General features: G+C 42.9%; 1 protein-coding gene across 1 annotated transcript in view; it reads right to left on the minus strand.

The window, feature by feature from the left end:
• Positions 1–18040, minus strand: part of LOC121577681 (ethanolamine kinase 1) — a 30307-nt gene that overhangs the window by 3268 nt on the left and 8999 nt on the right. The window contains exons 2-5 of the mRNA XM_041891459.2: positions 13474–13611; positions 11504–11625; positions 10204–10344; positions 5643–5785 (exon numbers count right to left, since the gene is read on the minus strand). Of these exons, the coding sequence (XP_041747393.1) occupies positions 5643–5785; positions 10204–10344; positions 11504–11625; positions 13474–13611 (544 nt within the window). The remainder of the gene's footprint in view (positions 1–5642; positions 5786–10203; positions 10345–11503; positions 11626–13473; positions 13612–18040) is intronic.

Genomic DNA, 18040 nt, shown 5'->3' on the forward strand with positions numbered 1-18040 from the left:
ACATAGCCAATGAATCTATAGCAACAATTTGGATTTCACCCATAATCGAATGGTTTAGACCGTTTCTTCTCCCTGCATTGCGGGTAGCAAAAGTGATTCACCCTGTATATCCAAACATTTCCATATATACCAATTGTTTCAAGCAAAACTACCAAAACTATTGCAGATGGTGAACCTGATCAAAATAAAATATAATGTCGCCTAAGCCCCGATCAGCATGTAGCCTACCTATAGCCAGATGAGAGTTGTGTCTCCAGTAGTATGCTACTTTTATTCTGGTAAAACAATTTTCAACAGCGCATTTTATAAAAAAATTCCTTGCAAATTACATTAGTTGTCACTCAATTAATAAAGCCTAATCTTGCGCAAGCCATTTTACAAACATTTGAATGCTGAAGATGACTTTGAGATGTGCCAGATCAGGAATAGGCCTACCTCTCGTTGCTCAGCGCACGAAGATTCGCACCGCACGCAGTTTGACTAGGCTACTGATATTTCCTGGGTTTGTTCGGCATGCAAAATTACTGTCAACATAATTACATGCTTAGTTTGACACTGAAGGAGAGGATGCAGTTGTCAAAATGATGAGAGGTATTTTCGGAAGGTAGAAAGAAAGTAATTTGAGCAAAAAACATCTGTGAACCGGCGATTCATAATGTTTGAATCGATTTTGACAGATGCATGCTACATTTGCATCGTTTTGGGGTCCCTCGCGACAGATGCACTCATTTCTTAAACATTTGAACCAGGAACCAATGCCTATTGGTGAATTGTTACATCCCTTTGTTCTATCTAGAGCTGGGCGGTATACCGTATTTTACTATATACTGGTATTGATGGAGTACACCAACAGCCAGCAGCCGTCCAGGGGCACCCTCCTCCACAGCTCAGCCGGTCGCTGACCAAAGGAAGCAAGGTCTTGGGCCCTCCTCCACCTCTCCGAGGATCCCGATGCCATGCGCTGCTACATGTGCAGTGAGTCAGGTTGGTATGAGTCGAAGCATACCTCCTCCACCCTGCCAGAGGCAGGCCCGTTCGGTTCCCCATCTTCCTTCCGCATCGTATTCCATCACGACCAACATTGTCTTGGGCAGCTCGATGGTGAGAGATTTTGGCCTGCCTACGGCCTGTGGGCCGACCGAGGTCCATTGTCACCCAGGCGCCCGTTTCCAAGACGTCAACTCGCTCCTGCCCACAGTTCTAGCCAACGACACTCCCGCTTCGACTACTACTCTAATATTGGCACCATTGTCACTCAAGTTAGCTTTAACAACATTCGCTTTTGGCAATCTGAGGAACTGAAGGACTACAACATTCTCTTGAACACCCTTGTTTGCACAGGGAAGAGAACAATCATCTCTGGCCCCTTGCCATGCTATAGAAGTGCAGTGAATGTAAGTACTCTAATCTATGTTCCTTTAACTGTTAGCTCCGAGGATATTATCTGCAATAATCATATGCACATAGAATTTAATTCCACTGTTTGCACTGAAACTGTCTGCCATAGGAAGAAGCCCACTGTGGGCAGCCCACCCAGTACCATTGACTCAAATGTAAATGTCACTGACATGTCTATCTCGGATCAACCTTTCAGAATAGCACTAAAAACAAACAAGCAACCCAGAAAAGAACTAAAAATAGCCCATATTAACATACAGTGCATTTGGAAAGTATTCAGACCCCTTCCCTTTCTCCACATTTTGTTACGTTACAGCCTTATTCAATCTACACACAATAACCCATGACAAAGCGAAAATAGATTTTTAGACATTTACCCTACTTATATAAGTATTCAGACCCTTTGCTATGAGACTTGAAATTGAGCTCAGGTGCATCCTGTTTCCATTGATCATCCTTGAGATGTTTCTACAACTTGATTGGTGTCCACCTGTGGTAAATTCAATTGATTGGACATGATTTGGAAAAGCACACACCTGTATATATAAGGTCCCACAGTTGACAGTGCATGTCAGAGCAAAAACCAAGCCATGAGATCGAAGGAATTGTCTATAGAGCTCCGAGACAGGATTGTGTCGAGGCACAGATCTAGGGAAGGGTACTAAAACATTTCTGCAGCATTGAAGGTCCCCAAGAACACAGTGGCCTCCATCATTCTTAAATGGAAGAAGTTTGGAACCACCAAGACTCTTCCTAGAGCTGGCCACCGGGCCAAACTGAGCAATCAGGGGAGAAGGGCCTTGGTCAGGGAGGTGACCAAGAACCCAATGATCACTCTGACAGAGCTCCAGAGTTCCTCTGTGGAGATGGGAGAACCTTCCAGAAGGACAACCATCTGTGATGAACGGAGCAAAATATCCTTAATAAAAACCTGCTCCAGAGTTCTCAGGACCTCAGATTGGGGCTAAGGTTCACCTTTCAACAGGACAATGACCCTAAGCACACAGCCAATACAACACAGGAGTGGCTTCGGGCAAGTCTCTGAATGTCCTTGAGTGGCCCAGCCAGAGCCCTGACTTGAACCCGATCGAACATCTCTGGAGAGACCGTAAAATAGCTGTGCAGCGATGCTCCCCATCCAACCTGACAGAACTTGAGAGGATCTGCAGAGAAGAATGGGAGAAGCTCCCCAAATATAGGTGTGGCAAGCTTGTAGCGTCATACCCAAGAAGACTCAAGGCTGTAATCGCTGCCAAAGGTGCTTCAACAAAGTACTAAACGGTCTGAATACTTAAGTAAATGTCATATTTCCAAAAATACATTTGCAAAAATTTCAAAAAAACAGTTTTTTGCTTTGTCATTATGGGGTATTGTGTGTAGATTGATGAGGGGAAAAACAATTTAATCAATTTTAGACTAAGGCTTTAACGTAGCAAAATGTGGAAAAAGTAAACGGGTCTGAATAATTTCTGAATGCACTGTATGTGGACACCCCTCCAAATTAGTGGATTCGGCTATTTCAGCCACACCCATTGCTGACAGGTGTATAAAATCGAGCACACAGCCATGCAATCTCCATAGACAAACATTGGCAGTAGAATGGCCTTACTCAGTGACCACACAAGCTCACAGAACGGGACCGCTGAGTGCTGAAGTGCGTAAAAATCGTCTGTCCTCGGTTGCAACACTCACTACCGAGTTCCAAACTGCCTCTGGAAGCAACGTCAGCACAATAACTGTTTGTTGGGAGCTTCATGAAATGGGTTCCCATGGCAGAGCAGCCGCACACAAGCCTAAGATCACCATGCGCAATGCCAAGCGACGGCTGGAGTGGTGTAAAGCTCGCCGCCATTGGACTCTGTAGCAGTCGAAATGCGTTCTCTGGAGTGATGAATCACGCTTCACCATTTAGCAGTCCGACGGACAAATCTGGGTTTGGCGGATGCCAGGAGAACGCTACCTGCCCCAACACATAGTGCCAAAAATAAAGTTTGGTGAAGGAGGAATAATGGTTTGGGCTAGTCCCCTTAGTTCCAGTGAAGGGAAATCTTAATGCTACAGCATACAATGACATTCTAGACGATTCTGTTCTTCAAACTTTGTGGCAACAGTTTCAGCATGACAATGCCCCCATGCACAAAGCGAGGTCTATACAGAAATGGTTTGTCGAGATCGGTGTGGAAGAACTTGACTGGCCTGCACAGAGCCCTGACCTCAACCCCATTGAACACATTTGGGATGAATTGGAACGCCGACTGTGAGCCAGGCCTAATTACCCAACATCACTGTCCGACCTCACTAATGCTCGTGGCTGAATGGAAGCAAGTCCCCGCAGCAATGTTCCAACATCTAGTGGAAAGCCGTGGATGAGTGGAGTGGATGCTGTTATAGCAGCAAAGGGGGGACCAACTCCATATTAATGCCCATGATTTTGGAATAAAATGTTCGACAAGCAGGTGTCCACATACTTTTGGTCATGTAGTGTATCTGCACCTAGCAAACCATAATCTAAACCCAACAGATAAAACACTAATTACTCTAGCCTTCATTTCGGTGGCTAGTTAGCTGGTTATCTGTTTGGCTAGCTAGTGAAAGTGACAGCTGAGGTTGACGCTTCGTGAGCGCAGTCCAAATTTACCGCTACACACAAGTTCTTGCCTGAAAGACTAACTAATTAGCTAGCAGCTTGGGCCGTTTCCTTATGAATTACATTGGTAGAAACAAGACAAAACAACCAACAAGTTAGCTGACTATATGCAGCTAAACACTGCAACTATTTCCATGAGACAGAGAGCAATCATTCGAGCTCGCCTGTACCAACCAAGTTATCATGACTTGCTAATCTGAGAGCTATTTCAAATCAAATCAAATCAAATTTTATTGGTCACATGCGCCGAATACAACAGGTGCAGACATTACAGTGAAATGCTTACTTACAGCCCTTAACCAACAGTGCATTTATTTTAAACAAAAAAGTAAAAATAAAACAACAACAAAAAAAAGTGTTGAGAAAAAAAAGAGCAGAAGTCAAATAAAGTGACGCTTTTCAAAGTGCAAGGACGTGTCCGAATCAGTATCACCAACCAACATAGATGCAGCCTCTTTCACAGTGAAAAGTTGTGTCTACTTCGGCGCCATCATTTTGAGCAATGAAGTTAAAAAAAACTTTAAAATGTCAAACGACAGCATACCCTGTTTGCGGTTTCTGGTTGATGACAACAGCCACGCGAATACGACAACAGGTTGTTAGAAAGTTAATTTTGCGATATTGACACAGATATTATTGTTAGAAAAACAAGGCAGTTCGCGGCCGCTATAGTAATTTAAAGAGAAGCCGTTGACAGCCACTATGGGTTCTAAAGAGTTAATATAAATCCACAAGCGTTCTATAATTACACTATTAGTTTGTTTTAACATCTGCAAACAGCTAGTTTGTATTTTCTTAGCAATTTGTGGCTAAATCGTGTTAGCCGCTAATACTAATTGCTAGTCAGAGCAAACGTAGCTAGCTATACAGCCTATACAGCCTAAATCAGCATGTTGTTTGTGCAACAGTATCTTCTCAACCAAAGAGGATTAGGCGAAGTATGAATATGTTAGCTAGCTAACAGAAAACATTTAATGTAGCCAAATATTATAGGGTCCGCTAGGAAACACTGACCAGCATTTTGGTTCCTACCCTGTCACAATAACTCCTCCCTGTCAAACACTGTATTCAAAGTGCCCACTATTATAATCTAACTATAAAATTATAATAATCATTCTATTTCTATGATCCCAACCGTTCACCCAAGTGTTTTGATCTATATTGCAAGTCAAAACGCAACTGCAACATTTGGTTAAAAATAATGCCTCGATTTTTTGCCAATATCGTGCAGCCCTTCGTCATAGTGTGGAAATGATCTGAAATGAGTGCAGGAAAAGCAGAAATTGATGAAAATGCAGAAAGTATTTTGTTTAATTGAACAGTATAAAACAATCAGAATGGAAAAAGACCCATTGAAATCACTTAGAATGTATGTGTTGCCACCCTAGGGTCACGCACTACTCATAATGCACATTTAGAATTTGTATTATTCAAAAACATAAAATACCGTCAAAATTATAAAAATACCGTGATATGATATTTGGCCAATTTCACCCCCAGCCCTAGTTCTACCTATAGATGTCCTTGGCCTCTTTGCTGTTGTGGACAAAGTTCTAACCGTGTGGAAGATGTTCTAACATTGCTGTAACCAACTCACTCTCTTTGCTGTTGTGGATGATGTTCTTGCAGAGCAGGTCATTGTGGCAGAGCACCACAGGAGAGCCGAGCTGAGACAAGTGCTCCTTCATCCACACCATCTCCTGCTCCAACACTGCCTGGCTGGGCACCTCCTGCTGGATCCTGGAGAGAAAGGGGTGGTGGTGATGGGGGGGGAGTCCACAATTTCAGATAAACATCCATGTCTCCGTTTCCTCCCTGTGACTGTTGTCGAGGACACCATGTTCATCGTTAAATAAAAACAACAGTAAGTTGCCTCTATTTAGAGTGAATGAAATAGCTTTGACAGGTTTTCACCAAAGTGTATGGACAACAGTGCATGGGACTTTGTAGAATTAACAAAAAAAGACATGCACACACTAGTCTGTATCTCAAAAGGGTAGAGATTCTCACTCCTTGCACGCTGCCTTACATGCAGGAGCTTTGGGCTACTGTTGATTGCGAAGATTAGGTATTTTTCATTGACGTAAAACGAAAGTTAGCGAGTATGCCTATTGTGGTCCTCTGTAGCTCAATTGGTAGAGCATGGCGCTTGTAACGCCAGGGTAGTGGGTTCGATCCCCGGGACCACCCATACATAAAAATGTATGCACACATGACTGTAAGTCGCTTTGGATAAAAGCGTCTGCTAAATGGCATATTATTATTATTTATATTATTACAAGGGGAATGTCCTCCGTATGGACAAGTTTTAATATTGTAGAGGACTAAGATAAGAAGAACGTTGGCGCAGCAAAATGCAGGCTACTGTGCAACTCGCTATTCAGGTAGGATGCAATTTTTGAACTTTTGAACTTTTTTCATATTTATAATTTGTTTTATCATTTTTACTCTATATCATTGTTATCATTGTAGGCCTATTGATTAATCTAAACCAATTCTTTAAATATGCAAAATGTGTTTTGTTTAATTCTGTTTAAACATTTTCATTGGCTAAATTAAGTTTGATCTGTCTTTTTAATTGTGTCCTCCGTATTTAGTTTAAGATAGGTTATAAGTAGGCCTGTTGTAAAATAAATATCATTAGCCTATTGCTGTCATTTGTTGGGTACAGTAAGCACTAGCCTTTCTTGGTAATTGCTGCAATATAGCCTGTTCAACATTTTGTGAAGGTTTAAACCAGTTCGCAAGTGTTTTATTTTCTTCTGTTGAGCCATTTTCTTTGGCCAAATTAAGTTCCAACTGTAATGTTGTGTTTGCCGCAATATACTATTCTGCACGTATTTTCCGTATAAACAATGGCTTGACTTTTGATATTACCCTAATAAAGTTTATAAACTTTTGTGAAGGTTTGCTGTGGTGTGGCTATTAGCCTATTATACTGCAGGCCTATGATATGCAGGCAGTGAGCAGTTGACTCCGACAGTTGAACTTGAGGTGAGGTACAAATGTTCTTGGCATACAAGAGTTACTCCTATAATCTAACATTATAAACAAATATTTTGATAGAAAACTAACATATTAGCCTCCTTCAGTACGCCTATATCTGTATAGCAGATGCAGTAGCCAATCTGACAAGGATAAAGAAATACACGTTGGTGTCATAGTATGCCGCCGGCATATCTCGATCTCTCTCTCTCTCTGGGGCTAAGTTTACAGTCCATTCAGAAAGTATTCAGACCCCTTGACTTTTCCCACATTTTGTTATGTTAAAGCCTCATTCAAAAATGTATTAAAAAAATAAAAAGTTCCCCCCAAAGATCTACACACAATACCCCATAATGACAAAGCGAAAACAGGTTTTTAGACATTTTTGCAAATGTATTCAAAATAACAACATAAATACTTTATTTACATCAGTATTCAGACCCTTTGCCATGAGACTCAAAATTGAGCTCAGGTGCATGCTGTTTCCATTGATCATCCTTGAGATGTTTCTACAACTTGATTGTAGTCCACCTGTGGGGAATTCAATTGATTGGACATGATTTGGAAAACCACACACCTGTCTATATAAGGTCCCACAGTCGACAGTGCAGGTCAGAGCAAAAACCAAGCCATGAGGTCGAAGGAATTGTCCGTAGAGCTCTGAGACAGGATTGTGTTGAGGCACAGATCTGGGGAAGGGTATCAAAAAATATCTGCAGCATTGAAGGTTCCCAAGAACACAGTGGCCTCCATTATTTTTAAATGGAAGATGTTTGGAACCACCAAGACACTTCCTAGAGCTGGCCGCCTGGCCAAACTGAGTAATCGGGGGAAAAGGGCTTTGGTCAGGGAGGTGACCAAGAACCCGATGGTCACTCTGATAGAGCTCCAGAGTTCCTCTGTGGAGATTGGAGAACCTTCCAGAAGGACAACCATCTCTGCATCACTCCACCAATCAGGCTTTATGGTAGAGTGGCCAGACGGAAGCCACTCCTCAGTAAAAGGTACATGACAGCCCGCTTGGAGTTTGCCAAAAGGCAACTAAAGACTCGCAGACCATGAGAAACAAGATTCTCTGGTCTGATGAAACCAAGATTGAACTCTTTGGCCTGAATGCCAAGCGTCACATCTGGAGGAAACCTGGCACCATCCCTATGGTGAAGCATGGTGGTGGCAGCATCATGCTGTGGGGATGTTTTTCAGCGGCAGGGACTGGGAGACTAGTCAGGATCGAGGGAAAAGATGAACGGAGCAAAATACATAGAGATCCTTGATGAAAACGTGCTCCAGAGCGCTCAGGACCTCAGACTGGGGTGAACAGGTGATCGACCCTAAGCACACAGCCAAGATCTGCAGTGAAGAATGGGAGAAACTCCCCAAATACAGGTGTGCCAAGCTTGTAGCGTCATACCCAAGAAGACTCGAGGCTGTAATCGCTGCCAAAGGTGCTTCAACAAAGTTCCTAGTAAAGGGTCTGAATACTTATGTAAATGTAATATTTCAGTTTTTTATTTTTTTAATACATTTGCAAAAATGTCTAAAAACCTGTTTTTGCTTTGTCATTATGGGGTATTGTGTGTAGATTGATGAGGGGAAAGAAACAATTGAATCCATTTTAGAATAAGGCTGTAACGTCACAAAATGTGGAAAAAGTCAAGGGGCCTGAATACTTTCCGAAGGCACTGTATATATATATTTTTTATATCAATATCATACAGTGGACGCCTAAGCCTATAGGCCTATGAATGCAATGCCCTGATGCATTTAGTGCTCAAATCTCCGACATCTGAACCGTGAGGTGGACCATTATTGTTTTAGGAAAGTAAAAACTAAATGCTATAAAGTTCTGCATATGCTACACATCCAAACACAAGAATAGTGTTTTTGTAATTTGTTATAGGCTGTTTTTAAGGACAGGTAAATGTGGCTCATTTGGTCAATATCCCTTGTTTATTGATGGCGCTGGCTGTGTGGGTGGACACCCTAATGGGTAACGCAGCCAATGCATATGGATGACCATTCAATTTCTCAAATGTCCGATAAATTAAAATCTTCCCGGTCACTTGTACGGCGCCAAAGTTTCCTATCGGAAACCCTGGTGTGTATGTGTGTACTGTATGTGTGTTTGTGTGAGAGTAAGAGAGAGTGAGGTAATGTGTGTGTACTGTATACACCCTGAGAGTGCCCAGTGGAGCAGTGCTGAGAGGAAAGGGTTCATTCCATGGGTAACTGTCTCGGCCAATTGAGCGACCACTCTCCTGTGGTAATGGGCTTAAAGGGCTAATCCAGAGTTAGCCTGAAGAGGAAGAGATGGGGAGAGGAAGAGAAGAAAGGAGAGGGGGAGGAGAGGATTGACCGACTCCCACTGTGTTAACTCTCTATCCAGGGATTCCCACCTCTAACCTTCATCCATTAGTAGTACAGCAACAGTTACTACTATAGGGAATACTCCCTAGTACCAGTAACCAACCACCAACTGCTACTACTGCTGCTTCTCCCTATAGCCTATCCCCACTGAGGACCATCTGTACCCAGGCCACCGCTCTCTTACTGAGCTCCCTGTCTCCAAGAGCTTCACCCAGCTCTCCTCCCTGCCTGCCCAGGATCTCTGCTGTTGGCTGGGTATAGGAGCAAGTTGAGCAACCAGCACCTACCCTCAAGAAGGCAGAAGCCTCCTCTTCTCTGGGCACAGTTGTTGAGTCTACGTGTGTGTGAGTGTGACTAGTAGTGTGTGTACGGTGCAGGCAGGATAGTTGAATGACACAGTGTGCTACGTTACCAAGGTGTTCTAGGCAGGCTGATAAATTGTAAGCGTTATGTAAACATCTGATATCCCGATGCATACCTCTGGCTCCCTAATCCACATCTACCCTACACTGTAGTTATGATCACACTTACATAAGAGCCTGTATAGAGGACTTAATAACCATGGGAATAAAGTGTAATCCACCCAGACACAGACGACTGAGAACAGGACTGTAAGGTAACTGGCCAGCGTATGTATGAACAATAAACCAGGTTATGAAAAGACCCTTCTGAGTAAGATGGGCCAAAGTGTGTCTGAGCCAGTGTGTGTGCGTGTGTGTAACTTCGGTCTAGTTTCTTTACAGTCTCTGTGTGTTTTCAGGTTACCTGGTGTGGAGTGTGTTTGTGTCTTTTCAGGTTCCTCTTACCTGGTGTTGGAGGCTTGGTCGGTGAACTCTGTAGCGACCAGAGAGAAATATTTCCTCATCTTGATCCACAGGTTGGGTTTGGGGATGCAGCCGTTGTGTGCGTGGATCGCATGGATACGAGCCATCTCCCTGGATATCAGTCTAAGGAGGAAGACACACACGATAAGATACTATATTACACACTACTCAATACAGTATACCAGTACTCACCCTTTATGCAAACATGTTTGTTCTGATGAATTAAATAAAATACAATGTGCTCATCTAAAATTACTCATATCCACGAAAAAGGTTGGGTCCTGGATCCTTCTCTGATAATGTATTAACTTGACCGCTTGACCTCTAATTCTAGTTCCATGGGTTTAGGACTGTCTTGATACTTTTCAGTCCCTCTGGATTCATCAGAAGTCTACTATACTATACTATACTATACTATACTATACTATACTGTCTGAGCACCGTACCATGTGCTGCCGTGTTCAGTCTGCTGTAAACAAAGTCCTGACCGTAACATCTCACTACATTTACATTACATTTACATTTTAGTCATTTAGCAGACGCTCTTATCCAGAGCGACTTACAGTTAGTGAGTGCATACATTATTTTTTAATTTTTCATACTGGGAATCGAACCCACAACCCTGGCGTTGCAAACACCATGCTCTACCAACTGAGCTACATCCCTGCCGGCCATTCCCTCCCCTACCCTGGACGACGCCGGGCCAATTGTGCGCCGACCCATGGGACTCCCGGTCACGGCCGGCTACGACAGAGCCTGGATTCGAACCAGGATCTCTAGTGGCACAGCTAGCACTGCGATGCAGCGCCTTAGACCACTGCGCCACTCGGGACTACAACTACCCATAAACCCAGCAGAACAGACAGTGTGACCATGTGGATGGAAAACATGTATCACCATAACTCAAGGTTAGAGCAGTGAAGATGCTCTCCTATACTGGTTTCCTAGAAAGAGCAGGAGGGAGAAAGGACCTGAATGAGCACAGAGTGCAGTGGTGTGTACCATAAACTCCTATCAACTCCTCAGGGAGTTTGTATTGAGGGTGTGTATATTTACAAATCAAAGCCCGCCTTCCCTGCGGGCTAGACAGATAACAGGATCAGCTTGAAGAGGGTTTTCTAGTAAACTGCTGTTTTGGGTAGCATTGTCCCGATCCGTTTAACAGGTACCTCTACACCTCACCTATACCATCACACCTTCGTAGGGAGGGGTCCCTGTTGGACTGCACCATGTCCTCACCTGAGTAGGGAGGGATCCCTGTTGGACTGCACCATGTCCTCACCTGAGTATGGTAGGATCCCTGACGTCCTGTGTTCCGAGGGCGTCCCCCTGCATGAACTCGTAGCAAAGGCCATTCTGGAAGGTGCAGTAGAGCCGCGGCGCGCAGCCGTTAGCATGCAGCACCTGGGAACACACACAAATTATTAGACACAGGTGACCTAAGACAGACCAGGAAATAGCCTCCATATGGGTCCATGCACAGGGAGTTGAACTTGGCTACCAGTGTAGATGCACTTCCTGAAGAATCTGCTGTTTGATTTACATACAGTGGGGAGAAAAAGTATTTAGTCAGCCACCAATTGTGCAAGTTCTCCCACTTAAAAAGATGAGAGGCCTGTAATTTTCAACATAGGTACACGTCAACTATGACAGACAAATTGAGGAAAGAAAATCCAGAAAATCACATTGTAGGATTTTTAATGAATTGATTTGCAAATGATGGTGGAAAATAAGTATTTGGTCACCTACAAACAAGCAAGATTTCTGGCTCTCACAGACCTGTAACCTCTTCTTTAAGAGGCTCCTCTGTCCTCCACTCGTTACCTGTATTAATGGCACCTGTTTGAACTTGTTATCAGTATAAAAGACACCTGTCCACAACCTCAAACAGTCACACTCCAAACTCCACTATGGCCAAGACCAAAGAGCTGTCAAAGGACACCAGAAACAAAATTGTAGACCTGCACCAGGATGGGAAGATTGAATCTGCAATAGGTAAGCAGCTTGGTTTGAAGAAATCAACTGTGGGAGCAATTATTAGGAAATGGAAGACATACAAGACCACTGATAATCTCCCTCGATCTGGGGCTCCACGCAAGATCTCACCCCGTGGGGTCAAAATGATCACAAGAACAGTGAGCAAAAATCCCAGAACCACACGGGGGGACCTAGTGAATGACCTGCAGAGAGCTGGGACCAAAGTAACAAAGCCTACCATCAGTAACACACTACGCCGCCAGGGACTCAAATCCTGCAGTGCCAGGCGTGTCCCCCTGCTTAAGCCAGTACATGTCCAGGCCCGTCTGAAGTTTGCTAGAGTGCATTTGGATGATCCAGAAGAGGATTGGGAGAATGTCATATGGTCAGATGAAACCAAAATAGAACTTTTTGGTAAAAACTCAACTCGTCGTGTTTGGAGGACAAAGAATGCTGAGTTGCATCCAAAGAACACCATACCTACTGTGAAGCATGGGGGTGGAAACATCAAGCTTTGGGGCTGTTTTTCTGCAAAGGGACCAGGACGACTGATCCGTGTAAAGGAAAGAATGAATGGGGCCATGTATCGTGAGATTTTGAGTGAAAACCTCCTTCCATCAGCAAGGGCATTGAAGATGAAACGTGGCTGGGACTTTCAGCATGACAATGATCCCAAACACACCGCCCGGGCAACGAAGGAGTGGCTTCGTAGGAAGCATTTCAAGGTCCTGGAGTGGCCTAGCCAGTCTCCAGATCTCAACCCCATAGAAAATCTTTGGAGGGAGTTGAAAGTCCGTGTTGCCCAGCGACAGCCCCAAAACATCACTGCTCTAGAGGAGATCTGCATGGAGGAATGGGCCAAAATACCAGCAACAGTGTGTGAAAACCTTTTGAAGACTTACAGAAAACGTTTGACCTGTGTCATTGCCAACAAAGGGTATATAACAAAGTATTGAGAAACTTTTGTTATTGACCAAATACTTATTTTCCACCATAATTTGCAAATAAATTCATTAAAAATCCTACAATGTGATTTTCTGGATTTTTTTTCCTCATTTTGTCGGTCATAGTTGACGTGTACCTATGATGAAAATTACAGGCCTCTCATCTTTTTAAGTGGGAGAACTTGCACAATTGGTGGCTGACTAAATACTTTTTTCCCCCACTGTAGATGTCTTCTAGTGAAGCAACTGAAAGCTCTGAAGTGTCAAGTGTGTGAACTGTGAAGGGTGTGTGTGTGTGTGTGTGTGTGTTTGAGAACATGTGTACGTGCACCTGGAAGCTCTTGAGCTCATTGTCTCGGTCGACAATCAGCTCCGTCTTGTTCCCGTACACGCGCACCAGAACCACGTCTTCTGGACTCGCCTCCACATAACAACCAACCAGCTTATTAGTGGTCCCATCAGTGAAGAGCTGAGAGAGGGAGAATGGGAGAGAGAGAGAGAGATTAATACAGCAGAAAATCAGTAGCGCCATCACCAGTGAAGGTCTGGAAAGACGGACTGGGAGGGAGAGATTCTGGGAGAATTTCAATTGCATACTCCTCGCGTCCACAAAACCAATTGGTTTGCAATTGTATGCAATTGAGATTCTCCCATTGTTTAGTTGGGTTTACTCTAGTTTACTGTCACTAGGTAATTTGAGGCACAAGCCTGTCCTTGTCAGGAATCATATCAGAATGCATAGGCCTAGATGACCATGAGAAGGTTGAGTGAGTCACAACAGTGATTTCCTAGGTCTGACTATCTCCTGAGCTGAGACAGCAGAAACAGGTCATTTCCATGTAAAAGGACCCATGAGCACCAACATGTGACGTTTATAGGAGCATATCATATTTGGTATCAAATGAGCTAAAAGTCTATATTTTGGGGAAATTAAGGTATAGATGTTTTTCAACCATTTTCCATTCTAATAATAATAATAATAATAATAATAACAACAATAATAAGGAAAAAGCAAAGGCTTTGATTTCTGGTCACACAGATTGCAAAGGAGTCTTAAAAACATCTACTAGAAAAAGTATTAAAAGTATTAGAAATACATAAAAACACAATGTTGAAGTAAAGGCCTCTGCCAACTAATATCAACATTTATATTTAGTTGTGCAGAAATGATTTGCCTTCTGTAAGTTTAAAAAATATTGTTTTGTGATTCTGTTACCAAAAACCCACACATCTTTCAGATATTTTCTAATTTCTCTCACTCATGAGGAGGGAGGATTATGAAAGTTCACAGAAGTAACAATTTGTAAGTCGCTCTCCAATTTGTAAGTCGCTCTGGATAAGAGCGTCTGCTAAATGATGTAAATGTAACAAGTTAAGGTTGACCTACCAATTAGTTAGTGTTTTTACTGATAACAATTCATACACAAAAGTAATAAGTGATTAAAAACGTGTCATACTTACCAAAATCGGTAACAGAAACTAGGTTTCCATCCAATTGGCGACAGATTTAAGGGAATTTAAGAATTCGCATAAAGAAGATACAGTGAGGGAAAAAAGTATTTGATCCCTGCTGATTTTGTACGTTTGCCCACTGACAAAGAAATGATCAGTCTTTAATTTTAATGGTAGGTTTATTTGAACAGTGAGAGACAGAATAACAACAAACAAATCCAGAAAAACGCATGTCAAAAATTGTATACATTGATTTGCATTTTAAATGAGGGAAATAAGTATTTGACCCCTCTACAAAACATGACTTAGTACTTGGTGGCAAAACCCTTGTTGGCAATTACAGATGTCAGACGTTTCTTGTAATTGGCCACCAGGTTTGCACACATCTCAAGAGGGATTTTGTCCCACTCCTCTTTGCAGATCTTCTCCAAGTCATTAAGGTTTCGAGCCTGACGTTCGGCAACTCGAACCTTCAGCTCCCTCCACAGATTTTCTATGGGATTAAGGTCTGGAGACTGGCTAGGCCACTCCAGGACCTTAATGTGCTTCTTCTTGAGCCACTCCTTTGTTGCCTTGGCCGTGTGTTTTGGGTCATTGTCATGCTGGAATACCCATCCACGACCCATTTTCAATGCCCTGGCTGAGGGAAGGAGGTTCTCACCCAAGATTTGACGGTACATGGCCCCGTCCATCGTCCCCCTGATGCGGTGAAGTTGTCCTGTCCCCTTAGCAGAAAAACACCCAGAGCATAATGTTTCCACCTCCATGTTTGACGGTGGGGATGGTGTTCTTGAGGTCATAGGCAGCATTCCTCCTCCTCCAAACACAGCACTTTGGTCTCAACTGACCACAACACTTTCACCCAGTTCTCCTCTGAATCATTCAGATGTTCATTGGCAAATTTCAGACGGCCCTGTATATGTGCTTTCTTGAGCAGGGGGACCTTGGGGGCACTGCAGGATTTCAGTCCTTCACGGCGTAGTGTGTTACCAATTGTTTTCTTTGCGACTATGGTCCCAGCTGCCTTGAGATCATTGACAAGATCCTCCCGTGAAGTTCTGGGCTGATTCCTCACCGTTCTCATGATCATTGCAACTCCACGAGGTGAGATCTTGCATGGAGCCCCAGGCCGAGGGAGATTGACAGTTATTTTGTGTTTCTTCCATTTGCGAATAATCACACCAACTGTTGTCACCTTCTCACCAAGCTGCTTGGCGATGGTCTTGTAGCCCATTCCAGCCTTGTGTAGGTCTACAATCTTGTCCCTGACATCCTTGGAGAGCTCTTTGGTCTTGGCCATGGTGGAGAGTTTGGAATCTGATTGATTGATTGCTTCTGTGGACAGGTGTCTTTTATACAGGTAACAAACTGAGATTAGGAGCACTCCCTTTAAGTGTGCTCCTAATCTCAGCTCGTTACCTGTATAAAAGACACCTGGGAGCCAGAAATCTTTCTGATTGAGAGGGGGTCAAACACTTATTTCCCTCATTAAAATGCAAATCAATTTATAACATTTTTGACATGCGTTTTTCAGGATTTTGTTGTTGTTATTCTGTCTCTCACTGTTCAAATAAACCTACCATTCAAATTATAGACTGATCATTTCTTTGTCAGTGGGCAAACGTACAAAATCAGCAGGGGATCAAATACTTTTTTCCCTCACTGTACGCATTTTCCCACCAATGGTGTGTTGCCACCAAATATACTTTTTGCAGATAAAAATAATCATTGTGTGATAACGTAGTCCTCACAAAATGTACTTTTTCGCTTAAGTTTTCATGTAACGAATAAAAATCTAAAGTACAATACGTTTCCATCGCATTTTCAACTCTACTGCATTAAATAGCAAAAGTGCCTACTCTGGTCTTGGCACGTGCGCTCTAGCCAACAGCTAGCAGATACAGTGCAGTAGGCTGTGCGGGTATAGTCTACATGGTGAGATTATTATGGAGAAGAGCGAGAATATTTTTATTTGTCAAACGGCAGTCAAGCATCGATCATCATGTCACCAGAATAAGACCCTCGATAATTATTGGAAAGGAGCATCAAGATCACCGTGCAATTTCACCATCCTGTGAAGTTCAATGTAATATATTTAATCTGTAGCCTAATAAACTGCATGGTTTACCGAATCGTAGTGGGAGGACCACACACCATATCATCGCGTGACTCCAAGTTTACTTCGATATGATAGCTATTATATCAATAATTGCGCATAAAGGCATTTCCACCGACATTTCTCGCATAATTCCTTTTACCGACACAAAAAGATCCCACTGTCAAACGAACAAATTATCTGTCAGCATTTATAAAATTGTACCGAAACTTCCTGTTTCCATCACAGCTGTCGTGTTTTGTTTTTTGATACGGTACGACTTTACTCGCATAAAAACTGAGGATAGAAACCTGGTTAGTGACCGAAAAATCTGTAATAGAATGACAGAATTGCGGGTGTAGCAATTACATCTGCTAAATATATGTGTGTGACCAATAAAATTTGATTTGATTTGCAATTCTATTGGCCACAATGGGAAATCATTGTAGTCACAAGTTTCACGTTTTATTAGTCATACAGTATGTACAGGATACACATGGTATACAACGTCCAATGAAATGCTTACTTGTAGGTTCCTTCTCGACAATGCAACAATAAGAAATAATAAAAGATAATACAAACATAAAGTAAATGGCTCAGTAGAATATATTTTTTTAGCATAAGTATAATACAGGAAGGGACAATTTATAGTACAATATTTACACATGTACAGTGGGGAGAACAAGTATTTGATACACTGCCGATTTTGCAGGTTTTCCTACTTACAAAGCATGTAGAGGTCTGTAATTTTTATCATAGGTACACTTCAACTGTGAGAGACGGAATCTAAAACAAAAATCCAGAAATTCACATTGTATGATTTTTAAGTAATTAATTTGCATTTTATTGCATGACATAAGTATTTGATACATCAGAAAAGCAGAACTTAATATTTGGTACAGAAACCTTTGTTTGCAATTACAGAGATCATACGTTTCCTGTAGGTCTTGACCAGGTTTGCACACACTGCAGCAGGGATTTTGGCCCACTCCTCCATACAGACCTTCTCTAGATCCTTCAGGTTTCGGGGCTGTCGCTGGGCAATACGGACTTTCAGCTCCCTCCAAAGATTTTCTATTGGGTTCAGGTCTGGAGACTGGCTAGGCCACTCCAGGACCTTGAGATGCTTCTTACGGAGCCACTCCTTAGTTGCCCTGGCTGTGTGTTCCGGGTCGTTGTCATGCTGGAAGACCCAGCCACGACCCATCTTCAATGCTCTTACTGAGGGAAGGAGGTTGTTGGCCAAGATCTCGCGATACATGGCCCCATCCATCCTCCCCTCAATACGGTGCAGTCGTCCTGTTCCCTTTGCAGAAAAGCATCCCCAAAGAATGATGTTTCCACCTCCATG

Source organism: Coregonus clupeaformis, chromosome 12 (assembly GCF_020615455.1).
Source record: "Coregonus clupeaformis isolate EN_2021a chromosome 12, ASM2061545v1, whole genome shotgun sequence".
NCBI classification, from domain to species: Eukaryota; Metazoa; Chordata; class Actinopteri; order Salmoniformes; family Salmonidae; genus Coregonus; species Coregonus clupeaformis.